General features: G+C 52.5%; 2 protein-coding genes across 3 annotated transcripts; one reads left to right on the top strand and one right to left on the bottom strand.

Moving 5' to 3' along the window:
• The first annotated feature begins 6,890 nt into the window (after positions 1-6,890).
• On the top strand, positions 6,891-8,561 carry LOC117639383. Its single transcript, XM_034374984.1, has 2 exons — positions 6,891-7,696; positions 7,800-8,561. Exons 1-2 carry the CDS (start codon positions 7,578-7,580, stop codon positions 8,419-8,421), a joined length of 741 nt encoding a protein of 246 aa, XP_034230875.1. The 5' UTR covers positions 6,891-7,577; the 3' UTR covers positions 8,422-8,561.
• LOC117639373 (ATP-dependent RNA helicase DHX33) lies at positions 8,300-12,819 on the bottom strand. 2 transcript variants are annotated; one of them, XM_034374963.1, is made up of 14 exons: positions 12,695-12,819; positions 12,221-12,471; positions 12,008-12,140; positions 11,751-11,916; positions 11,520-11,653; positions 11,248-11,432; positions 11,096-11,168; positions 10,817-11,001; positions 10,597-10,726; positions 10,390-10,521; positions 10,138-10,292; positions 9,869-10,040; positions 9,584-9,784; positions 8,300-9,490 (listed from the first exon to the last, which is right to left on the bottom strand). In XM_034374963.1, the coding sequence occupies exons 2-14, from the start codon at positions 12,451-12,453 to the stop codon at positions 9,296-9,298; spliced, it is 2,094 nt and encodes a 697-aa protein (XP_034230854.1). In that variant the 5' UTR covers positions 12,454-12,471; positions 12,695-12,819; the 3' UTR covers positions 8,300-9,295. The 2 variants fall into 2 exon arrangements, with proteins under 2 accessions (XP_034230854.1, XP_034230853.1); XM_034374962.1 differs by having other exon boundaries at positions 12,221-12,475; positions 12,695-12,792.
• Positions 12,820-12,857: the final 38 nt, after the last annotated feature.

Below are 12,857 nucleotides of genomic sequence, written 5' to 3'. Positions count from 1 at the left end.
CTCTCTCCCGCCCCTCTCCTCTCCCCGCGGTGCGAGCGACCCTCGGACCGGCCGGGTTCTGGTTCTGCATGGCTTGCCCCACGGCCCTGCCCACGGCCCTGCCCACGGCCCTGCCCACGGCCCCACGGGTAGGTGGTGTCCCCGCGTTGAGGCCCAACCTCCTTGCGACGAAAAGAGTGTTCCAGAGGCAGAGAGGCTTATGGCCACCCCACACCACTCCAGGCCGAGGCCCGGGCCCAAGGCCCAGAGACAGGCAGGCCGACGCGAGGTGCCCGGGTCCCTTCCAGTCCCTTCCCCCTACTCGTCGGCCTCGTCCGAGTCGAGGGCTTGCTTCAAGCGCTTTGCTCGTTACCCGACACCAACCGTTTGAGGGACGTCTGGCCCGCGCGCTCCACGGCCAGGTGGCAAGTGGAGGGGGAGGGGGGCCCAGGGGCGGTCAAGGGAAAAAGGGGGGCGCCTTAAATGCCGTGCCGTCGCGGCCGTCCAGCAACTTGGTCACGTTCCCGGGGCCCTCCGAGGTGCTCGTCGCCCTCATGGCGCCCCGCCCCGCCCCGCCCCGCCCCGCCTGATCCTTGAGCCCTTATTCCAGCTTGCAGGTCCTTGCAGGGCCCCGCTGTCCTGTCAGCCTTCCGGCTAGCCGCCGTCCCACGGCCCCGGAGGCCTTGTCGGAGGCACCCTGAGGCTCGTCCGAGGCCCCATCCCGTCCTTCCCCCAGTGCAGTGTCAGCTGCACGTCATCATGGCCAGTGGCGCGCTGCCGTGCTGCCGTGCACGGCAAGCCGCTCTTTAGCGCGCCCTTGCAGGAAAACGCCGCGGGCACATTTGGGGGGGGGGGAGCGACACACGGCCTTGCCCGCCCAACAGACAGGCAGCGCGAAAAACAACAACACGACAGCAACAACAAAGACAACAGCCCCGAAAAAGGCTCTTGAAAAAGGGAAACGTGACGGCCGGAGATAATTGGGGTGAGTTTAATCCGCCTACGAAAAAGAGAAAGAAAAACAATACCGCAGAAGAAGCTGCGCGAGCGAGACACGAACAGATTGTCCTCATTTTCAAGAGTAACTTTGCGCGCCCCCGCGCTGAGGACGACAAGCCGAGTCGGCTTTGCCTCTTTTTCTCCACGGTCTTGTTAGGCGGCATCGAAAACGGCGGCGGTGGGATTTGAACCCGGGACCCTCGGGTGTGGGGGCGAGGCGTGGGTCGTCGGCGCTGACGGCCAGTGCGGGTACATGTCACGCGGGTACGAGTTCGGCCGGCAGGGGTATGAGTGCGTATGTAAATGTGCGTCCGGGGTCGTGGCGGGCGGGCCGGTGGGGTCAGGCCAGGCCGTCGCGGGCCTCCCTGTTCATCTCATTAGCAAGACAGAGATGGAGCGAGGCACGCCTTGTCCCTCCCTTCATTCCGAGAGTCGTTTTCGTCGCTCTGTCTCTCTCGCACCCATACGGGACGCCCCACGAGTGCGAGAGAGACAGCGACGAAAACGTCTCTCAGTCTGCTGCCCTGCCTTGGTCCTGGAGGGCCGGTCGTCCTTGTCGCACAGTGTACAGCACAGTGTACAGCACAGTGTACACACCGGTATACGAGGACGTCATGTCGCTGCGGTGCACTTCGTCACACGCCCGGTGCGCTCATGCTCGAAACAAGGGAGGCCGGCACCGGCCCGGCCGGCCAGGAAAAAAACAAAATACTACCTGCAGCGACCGAAAAGTGCTTCACGACGCAGCTGGAGCTGAGGGGGCTTCGAAGCGAAGGTTGTCGCACTGAGAAAACCTTACAAACTATTTTAGGCCTTACAAAGAAAATCAGCTTGTTATAACAAAGCATTTTGAACATACATAAGCTTAAAAAATAAAATACTTCGTAATTTACGAACTATTTCTTCGTATTTTAGTTTGTATAATGTATGCTCAAAATAATTCGTACGGTTTTAAGCGTGCGGGTGCACGGTAAAAACCTTGGGAAGTTTTTTGAGCCAATGTGGAGACTTTTTAGTTCCTCTCCGTCAACACGAAGAAGAATTTAATCGTCAATAACGAAGTTTGCTCTAACGTGAACTGGGATTTATTTCTTCACGTTCGCTACAAAAACCGTGAGGCAGGACCGACAGCGTGTCGGAGCGGACCCGCTAAAAATCTGAAAACTGAAAACTAAAAACGCACGCGCCCCAACGCCCCCTGCTAGACAAAAGGCCAAACTCCTGGCGCGGCGCAAACGCCACGCTACGCCGCCCCCGCGTGCCAGGCCACGCCGTGCCGTGCCGTGCCGTGCCAAGCCACCCCTTCCAGCTGTTACGTAAATGGACGACTCTCTCTACATGATTGCTGTGTCTGCCCTGTCTGCCGCCTCGCCGTGCCTGGCCCTGCTCGGCAGTGCTTGCCTTGCCCCTCGTGCCTCCAAGGCCTTCTCACCTGCAATCTGTGTCGCTGCGGGTCGCTGTCTCCCCCCACCCCGACGACTCGCGCGCACCTTCGAAGGCAGAAACTTTGTAGCCCTCGTATACTCCTTATCTAGGTCAGCCTGATACTCGTTCACGCCGCTGCTTTGCTTTCCTACCGCCGGAAAAAAAGAAAAAAACAACAAAAAAAATAAGAAAGAAATCAGCACTCTGCGCTGTTGTTGATGTTGCCTGCTGGTTTTTTTCTGAGCGACTGAATTTTCCATGAAGCAGCGCGTGCGGTATGAGGAATTCGGGGCCGTCCGCGCCCGCAGGAGGCTCAGGTTGGCCACCTGTTCGACACTTATAGAGCGTCGTGGGAATTTTCGCCCAGTTGTGTGGCACCACTGGAAAAGGCATTCGCGCGCCTTTAGCCGCTTTTGGCGCCAAAACCCGCGGCCCGCAATCCGAAGCGCGTTTCGCGCCGAAGCGTTCCTCCCTTATCAGCGTGCCGCGCGCGCCGCGCGTCACGGCAGTGATGCGGTCTACTCCCTCACACTTATCTGCACAAGTCGCGCGCCAAAACTTCGCCAAAAGTACCAACTTTGGCTCCGGCCTTTCTCACCCTCCGCGACTTTTCTACTGCAGGCCGTTAACGTTACAGGCCGAACGGTGACCTGGAGGCAGCGCCCCGCCCCGCCATGGGGGCGGAGGGGCCATCGTGGCCCGGTCCCGCTGGGCACCGCCTCGGCACCGCCTCGGCACCGCCGTCCCTTTGCCGTCCCGCCGGCCGTCTAACTAACGCCGAGGGAGGGCCACCTACAAAGTTGTCCAATCAGAATCCAGCCGTCTTGACGCCGGCGTTTCCTTCCGGAGAGTCTATAGGCAAAAGGGGCAGCCGGAGGAGGGGGGTGTTCAGTGTGTGTGTGTGTGTGTGTGTGTGTGTGTGTGTGTGTGTGTGTGTGTGTGTGTGAAGTGTGTCGGTGTAGGTGTGTCGGTGTAGGTGTGTCGGTGTGCGTGAGCTGTGCAGCTGTGGACGCTGTGAGACTTGCAGAAGGCCAGTACATCGTACATAAGCCATCCGGTTAAAAGGAGTGGGGGGGGGGGAAATCTTATAACCGAGGTGAGTCATGTGGCGCAGGGGCTGTAGCTGTAACGGAGTCAAGATGGGTGGTGTACCCGTGTGGGGTACCCGCACTGTAAAAAGAGTAACGCATCCTTGCATTAAATTTAGTACAACCCCACCCCCCTTTCCCCCCACTCGCGTAGTACATTCGGCGCTCAAGCGCGGCAAGCGTCAAGAAGGGGAAGGGGAGGGGGTGGAGGCTTACGGCGACACCCCTCGATGGCAGTATGACGAATTACGCAGCGAGTATGAGAAACTTTGGGTGCGTGTTTTCGCGCGGTGGACGGAAAGTGCCTCCAGCAGATGCTTCTGCGTGTTGGGTGGCGGGGCGGGGCGGGGCGGGGCGGCGGGGCGGGGCGGGGCGGGGCGGGGCGGGGCGGGAGGGGCGGGGAGGGGCGTCACATGTTACCGCGTGCCGCCGCCCCGCAGCGTGCTGGCGGCCCTGGCGGCCCTGGCGGCCCTGGCGGCGCGCGACGCTGCCAGGCAAGGCGGCGCGCGGCGAAGGCGAAACTTGCTAACGCCTTCCAAAGGAGCTTACCAGGATATTGGCGGCGAGGAAACCCTGTTCGACGCCACTGCTAATATCGCGGCGGGCCGCGGCCGCACTTTCCGCGGTGACAGTGTGGTGTCCGCGGCCGCGGATGCAGCAACCCGTTCGCGCGCCCAGCCTCCCCACCCCCGCCGACCGGGCTTTCTGCTACTACACTATGCTCGAGGGCTCCCGCACGCCGAGCTTTCCAGTGTACACTGTACGTACTCGAGGGCTTTCTTCTGCACTGTAGAACTTGAGAGCTTGAGAGCTCCGCACGCTGAGCTTTCCGCCACACTGTACTCGAGGGCTCCGCACGCCGCTTATTGCGTGTATCATCCACGCCGCGATTACGCGTGGCAAAAGAGATAAAAAGCACCCACTTTTATTTCCTCCATTTTTTTCCTCTTTCTTCTTTGTTTCTTTTTGCTTCGTAGCCGTATTGCTCCGCGTGCCTGCGTGCGCCGTGCGCTGCAGTGCGCGTTCCAGCTTCCAGCTTTAGGGCGTGGGGCGACGCTCAGTGGGCCAGAAGACCGGTGGAGGCGGCCAAAACTCGAGACGCGTTTTGAGCTCCAGGGTCGCTAAATGGGCCTCGAATCGAACGTGTGACCCCACCAATGGATTGCTCTCCGAACGAGGAATCCATTGGTGAGGTCACACGTACAGTTCGAGTCCCATTTAGCAACTCTGGAGCTCAAAACGCGTCTCGAGTTTTGGCCGCCTCCACCGGTCTTCTGGCCCACTGTGCGACGCAGGGCTATGCCAGGCTATGCAGGGCGAGTCCGCTGGAGCCGGGCTGGAGCCGGGCTGGAGCGTAAGGGCATTGCCGCGAATATTAATGAGTCTACTCGTCGCGTAATACAATGTGTCCGCCATCATTTTTCATCTCACTGCGCCGCGCCATGGCCGCGCCCTGCCGTGCCGTGCCCTGCCCTGCCCTGCCCTGCCCTGGACGCACCCTGCCCTGCCCCACCCCTCCCCCGTGCCCTTGCCTCCGCCGTCAGTCCGTAATAAAGACCTGGCGAGATGTCTCGAATTTCTCTCGGGCGCGCAGGGCGCAGGGCAGGGCGGGCAGCGTGCAGGGCGAGGCGAACTGGCTGAGAGGGCTGCCAGGGCTGCCCAGTGTTATGCCAGCGCGGCGCAGCTTGTGCGTGAGGGAGACAGAGGGCCAGCGGGGCCAGCAGACTGAGAGTCGCTTTCGTCGCTCTGTCTCTCTCGCACCGATGAGGCTTCCCTTGTGGGTGCGAGAGAGACAGAAAGCGACTCTCGGAATCAGTCTGCAGCAAGGCCAGCAGGGCCAGCTGCAGCGCGTCTGCAAACAGCTTCACCGGCTCCACAATTCTGGACACACTGCGCCAGACGCCGGAATTCGGACGCCCGTTTCCGGGATCGCGGAGTGGGGATGGGAAAAACGGAAAAGTGGAGTGCATTGCCGCCGAGTCCAGGTGCACCAACTTGCAAGTCTTGAACGTGTGAAACGTACCGCGCCGGTCCATCCAGAGAGAAGGGTCTCGCGAACCTCAAGAACAAGCGAGCGTGGTGGTTGCCGGAGCGTGCTGCGCCGCCCGGCGGCAGGCAACCCATCGTACGTCAGCTGGGCAGGAGTGCGAAGGGTTGCCTACCGCCAGGCGCGTCACCGTTCCGGGACTCTCTTGGTGCCTCCCACCGCGCCGTCCCAAGTTCCACTTCGTCGGGGCGCTACCATGGGGTGCCACCACGGGGCGTTACCATAGGGTGCTACCACGGGATGCTACCACGGGATGCTACCACGGGGTGCTCCCAGGGTACGGGGATCCCGGGGGGTGGCTCCGCTATGAATCACGGCCAAGTGGCAGCCGGGGGGCGGGCCTGGCGGGCCGTGGGCGGCGGGGGCCGCGGGGGAAGGCCGGGGGTGGCCGGGGGCTGTGTGCTGTCCAGCCCACGCTGTAGCGGTATAGGGTTCTCGTGTGCAAGCGAAGGGCTGGGGACGGCCCGGCCGGGGCGGGCTAGACGGGCCTGGTCGGGCCTGGTGGTGGGCCACCCATCTCACCCCAAGTCGCGTCCGAGCTACACCAACAGCAAACATGCCCCCTCCCTTCCCCCCCCCCCCCCCCCCCGCCATCCGAGTCGGGTTCGCAACAACGGGTTCGGGCCCCCGGCCGCCCCCGGCCGCCCCCGGCCGCCCCCGGCCCACGCAGCCCAGATTCCTACTTTTCAGTCGCACTGGTTTGTGGCGGCGGTTTGACGAAGGGCGGTGGTGGTGTCACCCGGTCGGGGGGGGGGGGATTCAGATACAGCGCAGCGGGGGTGAAGACGGGCATGGCATAGGCGAGCGAGGAAGGGCGTCGTTGTAAATTACGGCTAACACGACGGTGGTGTTGTCCTTGTCGCACCGCCACGCTGTCGCCACGCTCGCCACGCTGTGGCCGCGCCCAGAGCTAGGACGGGGGCGGCCAGCGTCAGCAGGGCGATTTCGAACAGCGGTTTCGTCGCTCTGTCTCTCTCGCACTCACAGGGCGTTCCGTGCGGGGCGAGAGAGACAGAGCGACGAAAACGACTCTCGGAATCAGTCTGCAGCTCCGTGGTTGTCGTCGTGGGTGTCGTGGGCTTCCCTGGCCGGGCGGCACCCTACTGCGCCGCTCACCACTTCGGCAGTCCGTCTTCGGAACGCGACTTTCGCCCGCCATCGGTATGTTCCGTGCTCCGCGACCTGCTGGCTGGTCGCTGTCTCCTGTCTCTGTCGCACCCCGACGGTAGTACGCCCTGCGAGCGAGGGAGAGAGCGGCCAGAGCAGTGTTCGGACGGACTCAACCTGCAGACTGATTCCGAGAGTCGTTTTCGTAGCTTTGTCTCTCTCACACCTGTACGGGACGCCCCATGAGTGCGAGAGAGACGGAGCGACGAAAACGACTCTCGGAATCAGTCTGCGGGCCGAGGCGCGCCCCTTTCCCACCGCCATCGTGCTGCCCGGCTCCACTCCACGCAGTGCAGCAGCGCAGCGCAGTGTGTCAGTGGTGTGAGCGTCGCCCATCTTTGGCGTGCTGTGTGATTCGGGCCGCCGACAGGAAGTGCGTGTCTCTCAAGTCTCGTCGTTCCGCGGGTCGTGCGTGCGTGCGTGCGTTCGGGCCAACGACTCAAGCGATCCCCCCGCGCCCGGACACTGGACGTAACGTTCTCGTGGATGTCGCATTTTTTCCGTCCCTCCAATTGCCCGCCGCTTTTTCCCCGCCTCGGCCTCTACTCGCTGTCTCTTTCTCTCCGTCTCCCTCGTCCGCGCAGCGGGCAGTGATTGATTCAAGAGTCAATCGCACATTGAGCCCGGGCCGTGGCACCGCGGGGGTGGGGGCTGCTCCCGTCTAGAGTCCTGGAACCCCAGAAGTCGAGGACTCTGCTGCCGGCGCTCTCCAGGTCGCCAAGGCCTTGGCCAAGGCCCTGGCCAAGGCCCTCCTCGAGGAAGAGGATCGGCGATGGCTTCCCTTGGACCTCGGATCCATCCCTGAGGCCCCTGGCTCCACTCCTGGCTCCACCCCAAGGACTCCACCGTCCGCCGGACCCACCCTCGGCCAGATGGCGCGCTGCTCTGCCCGCGCCGTGGCCCTGCTGGTCCTGGTGGTGCTGTCCGTGCTGGTGCCCCCTGGCAGCACATGCTTCCACTCCCTGAGGAGGCCTCCGTACGAGACCTATTGGTACGGCATCCGCTCCAGTGTGCAAGCAGCACAGGCCCAGAGATGCTCTGTGCACAGTTCAGTGCGGAAAAGGCAGAGTTTAACAGTGTTTCCTCTGTTGCAGGCTGGGGACATACTATGAAAGCCGCTTCCTGAGCCTGACCTGTTTTGCTCTGAGAGGTTTCCGATGGACCCTCAAGTTCATAAAAGTTACTTATGAGAGTTGGCACGTAGAGATGGAGTATGCCAGATGCATATCGGACACGTACGGAATGAACATTCCCTTCATGACACCGCCGTGGGGAAAAAATGCTAGACTACTAATGAATGAGAGTGAAGAGTCCGCATTTCAGCGAATGGAATCCAGACAATCTTTCCAAGAATTACCGCTGGGGGTGCCTCTAACCGATCGTGTTGACAAGTTGAAGAAAAGTGATATGAAAGTCAGTTATACTGTGCATAGATGGGATGATAAGAATAATATCAAAGAAATTATGACATCTCTGCAGCCAATACTGGGGAATAATAAACTGTCAGAGATAAACTTTCTCACTACAAATGAGAAGGAGTCCATGAAGGAGATAATGAGGGTTGCACAGTCCTTGTACAAAATAATGTTATCCGTTTACAGTGAGTTTGAAGCTTTATTTTCACGGACGTTAGGAAATGGTATATTTTCATGTACAAAAAAGTATGTAAAACATGCCTTTTGGAGATGGATTGACTCAGCTCCATTCCTTAGGTGATACCAAAACTAAACAAATACGGATACTAGTCATTGCTTTCAAAAGTCAAGTAAAACTTTAACGAGTAGAAAAAAAAAAATTCTGTAGTACAATGGCCTGCCTCAACATATTTATAACATTATTATAAAATAAAATGATTCTTTACATCCATTTTGTGCAACTCTTAATTTGACGTAAGTCACACTAATTTGAAAGACTCTTAACATTAAAAAATAACATACTAAACAACAACATCAAATAGATCCAAACTTCTCCAGAAGAAAGCGGCAATCCTAGAAGTCAAAGGTAAGGTTTTACCAGCACCACAAGGTTGTCACTTCAGATTGCAAACCTATCACAATGCCTATTGCTAAAGTTGCAGCAGTCTTACCATAACTTTACACAAGAGATCACAATCTTCCAACAAGAAAGAAATAGGCAGTAGTTGAATTAATTTAAAATTTACAAAGAACATTTTCTAGCTGTTTGGATGAAACAACCATCCAACGAATGAAAACCAGCCAAGCCCACATTATCCCTTAATAAATACCCTAATTTGTGAGCAAAAGCCACGCAACACATCATCACAGACAAACCAACAAGCAATGTGTACCTTCAGCATCAAAAGAGATAAAGAGGCCTATCTGGCCACTTAATATAAAGAATTAACATTTTCTGATGCTGATGATACACTGTTCAATCAAATTGAACTCTGAAAATTCTGATAGTCTTTGACAAAAAATTAACATTCAAAACAGGAGTAAAACTTGTAATAAAAAGAAAGCAATGTTTTTGACAGCATTAGAATGTACAGGAAAAGACATTTCCAAAACCGTTGCTTCACACAAGGAAACAAAGAGAAAAAATTATTGGTGGTCAAAAAAAATAAAACCTTCTAATCTTTTGTTCCCAGTCTATGCTGCCGGAAATAGTTGGGTGCAACTTCATTCAAAAGTTCTGGATCAACAATTGACAGTTGACGGATATAAGCTTGGGAAGTGTGCACAACTTCTGAGAACAAGATGTAGTGAGGCAATGTTCTGTGAAGAACTGATGAAGGATGGATTCTTACTCTCTGTTTTGATTCCACCTGAAAAGGAAGAAAGATTTATAGTTATTCTGAAGGCAGGTTTTAACCACAGGCTTCTCCACGCTTAATGAGCCAACCCAGTACAAAACTTACTAGAATGTACTTTTTCTCTCTTTGAAGTTCAGCAACATTCATGAAATACCCAGATATCAAACATTTTCGAACCAGCTCAGTATTTTGTCCACATGAACTCAAAGGAATTTTATTCTGTTCACATATTTGAGCCAGTTGTTTTCGGACATCTGAAGCAAATACTAAATTTCTATAGTTCAAATAATTCTCTGCACAAGTTTTCTGAAAACAATAGAAAACTCTTTAGTAACTGACTAAAACCACCATCTCTTTTGTTGTTAAAGTTGTTAAAGACTAAAATAATACCTTTTGTGTTTTGAATGAGTTAAATGCATGGTATACGTTAAGCAGGGTAATGTGGTCTCCTTCAGAGGAGAAAAACTTCTTATGACGCTCTGTTGCTTCTTCTCGATTATTCAATGAGTTTAAGAAGACTGATTCTCCAGACAATAAAGCCACTATAGTTAAAATCTCTTCACTGAAATTTAAAAAAAGAAAAAAAAAGGTGAACATTACTAGACACTGCTAAAACCACAAACCAGGCCCAAATCTTAAAATAACCAACACAAACTTACGTGCAGTTGTATGTCTTAGAGGAAATCAGAATTTTACTCAACCGTGGGTCCAAAGGAAATTGTGCCATTTTAGAGCCCAGAGATGTGAGCTTTCTAGTTTCTTGTGATTCTATTGCACCCAACATTTTCAGCTGGCTAACAGCTGCATCAAGAGCCTGAATGTTTTATTTCAAGAAATAAAAATAACAAGATTCTAAAAATGAATTCAACAATACCCAGGCAAGTTTCTTAAAAAAAAAAAAAAAATCCTACCTCTTGAGAAGGTTTATCCATGAAGTCGAAGTCATAAGCATCAACACCAAGATGGAGTAGTTGCAACATCACACTGGCTAGATTGCACCGTAGAATTTCTGGTGTTGTGAATTTGGGTAGCTCATTGAATTGCTGTAAGATTCAAGATGATATTGGTAACTCATTGAAAGCGGGTTGGAAAATCAAATTTGGTTACCGCACACTCACCTCTTTAGTAAATACTCTATAGCATGTTCCAGCAGACTCTCTACCAGCTCTGCCAGTTCTTTGCCAAGACTGTTCTTGAGAAACCTTCTGGACTTTCAATAAATCGAGACCAGTATTTGGTTGGTATACCCTAGAACAGATGGTTTCAAAAATTGTACAAAATGTAGGACTACAATTTACAATGACTTACTCGTTAGAACTTAGGAAGAGGAGAAATTACCTTGCTTTCACATGTCCACTATCAATTACATATTTTATGCCCGGTATAGTAAGAGAAGTTTCAGCGACATTTGTACTTAGAATCACTTTCCGCTCATTAGGTGGAGTGGGTCGGAAAACATTTTCCATCATTTGCATGGGCATAGCAGAATATAAAGGTAAAGTCCTTAGGGTTTGTTTACACTCCTGGTGCCAAAGAAATATTTTCCATATAAATAATAAAAATTGTCAATGAAGATTTGCACACAGTACATAAGAAGAATAAAAATATTGATCCTACCTTTGCAGCAAGCCTTACTGTGTGTGCTACTCCTTCAATTTCATCTTGCCCCGTAAGAAATACCAATATATCTCTGCAAGATGATAAGGACAAACCTTTTTAGTTTTGAAAGATAAAGCAAGGAAGTGAAATCATTGGGAAACAAAGCTTACCCTGGTGGCCCATCAAGATGAATTTGAAATATAGTTGACAAGCAGCTCTGTATATAGTCATTCTGTGGCTGCTTTGCATTTAGTACTGTGACTGGATATTGCCTTCCTTCCAAATAAAGTACTTTGGCATTATTGAAGTACTTACTAAAGTGATCAACATCCATAGTTGCTGACATTATTATTACCTATAAAAATAAGCACTGGAATAAGAGTTTGGACTAAATAAGTTAATAATAAATGAAGGAAGATGTAAGAAGATAAGGACTCAGCACCTTCAGTGGGGACTTTGCATTCTCAGCACGCAACCTTTGAGCTTTTTTTACAATACCAAACAAAACATCGGTGTTAATGCTGCGTTCATGAGCTTCATCTAAAATTATAACTGTGTATTTCATGAGAAGTTCATCTGCAAAACAAGAAAAAGGTATGACATTAACTGAACAGAGATAAAAACCCAAAACCACAAAATCGGCTCACATCCTGAGCTAAAGAAATTAACAGACCTAGCAAAGCTTCTCGAAACAACATTCCGTCAGTCATGTACTTCAACTTTGTTTTTTCAGTTGTCACATCTTCAAATCGGATGGTATAGCCAACAGTATCTCCTATTGGAACATTCATTTCTTTGGCCACTCTTTTAGAAAGTGAAACGGCTGCTACTCGTCGAGGCTGAGTAAAAATAGAGATATGAACATTTCTTAAGAAAACTTAAAAAGAGACACAGGAATCAGATAAAATAAATAAAAAGAGGAAATATTACCTGGGTGATAGCAATGATTCCATCCTTTCCAAGTTTGGATTCATGAATGAATTGAGGAATTTGAGTTGTTTTACCACAACCTGTTTCACCAATAACTATGAGAGTGTCATTTTTCTGAATCTCTTCCACTAGCCTGAAGAAAAATAAAAAGGCAAAAAAGTTATTACAGCTTCAACAACAAACATTCCATTGGCCGAGTAGAATTCAACCCACCTAGGTCGAACTGCAAAAATTGGCAGCTTTTTGCGTTCATCTTGCATGAAGCCAGGACGCACAAGATTTGGCTTCTGTTGAGAGCCATCCGCCGAAATAAGCCCGGGCATGTTTTCACGCTTTTGCTTTTTGGGCGAGATGAAATCGCTGACATTTTGGTGAAAGTTGACCACTGCAGGTCTCTTCTTTTTGATAAATGGATTTGGAGAATTCATCATCTTCATGTCAGCCATGGCACACAGTTCAAGAATCTGGCTTGATAGAAAGGAAAAACCGTTAAATTGGTGGCTAAATGTAAGATACATCAAAACAACTTGTTCGCATGTATGTGGTCACGTTACACTAGGGTTAGGAAATGTCACTCATGTCACAAACTCAAAACGTTGTTTTCAACCTGAATTTTTGCAAATGACAATGGTACAAAGAAAATGAGTCGTTCTTCCAAAATTTCTACGGCATATGGTTGACAAATACCTCCTAAAATAAGTGGGAGCGGTCACGAAATCTTGCACGGATATGAAAACACATGGGGGGTACGGAGCAAAGCAAAACAACAACAGCAACAAATAGTATGGCTATACGCACGATCTCCGCTACTGGTTGTTGGTTGTTTACAGTAATGCGTGTTATGCGCAGT

The sequence above is a fragment of the Thrips palmi genome, unplaced genomic scaffold (assembly GCF_012932325.1).
Source record: "Thrips palmi isolate BJ-2018 unplaced genomic scaffold, TpBJ-2018v1 HiC_scaffold_11, whole genome shotgun sequence".
NCBI classification, from domain to species: Eukaryota; Metazoa; Arthropoda; class Insecta; order Thysanoptera; family Thripidae; genus Thrips; species Thrips palmi.
Note: the sequence above shows the minus strand (reverse complement) of the source record. Positions and strands in the feature narration are given on the sequence as shown.

What these genes read in the sequence shown, in the direction of transcription:
- LOC117639373 (XM_034374963.1), bottom strand. Translation starts at nt 12,453, where the DNA reads ATGGCTGACATGAAGATGATGAATTCTCCAAATCCATTTATCAAAAAG. An exon ending in TGGATAAACCTTCTCAAGAG is followed by an intron (nt 10,293 to 10,389) that starts GTAGGATTTTTT and finishes TAAAACATTCAG; the next exon opens with GCTCTTGATGCAGCTGTTAG. An exon ending in ACTCATTCAAAACACAAAAG is followed by an intron (nt 9,785 to 9,868) that starts GTATTATTTTAG and finishes TATTGTTTTCAG; the next exon opens with AAAACTTGTGCAGAGAATTA.
- LOC117639383 (XM_034374984.1), top strand. Translation starts at nt 7,578, where the DNA reads ATGGCGCGCTGCTCTGCCCGCGCCGTGGCCCTGCTGGTCCTGGTGGTG. An exon ending in CCTCCGTACGAGACCTATTG is followed by an intron (nt 7,697 to 7,799) that starts GTACGGCATCCG and finishes CCTCTGTTGCAG; the next exon opens with GCTGGGGACATACTATGAAA.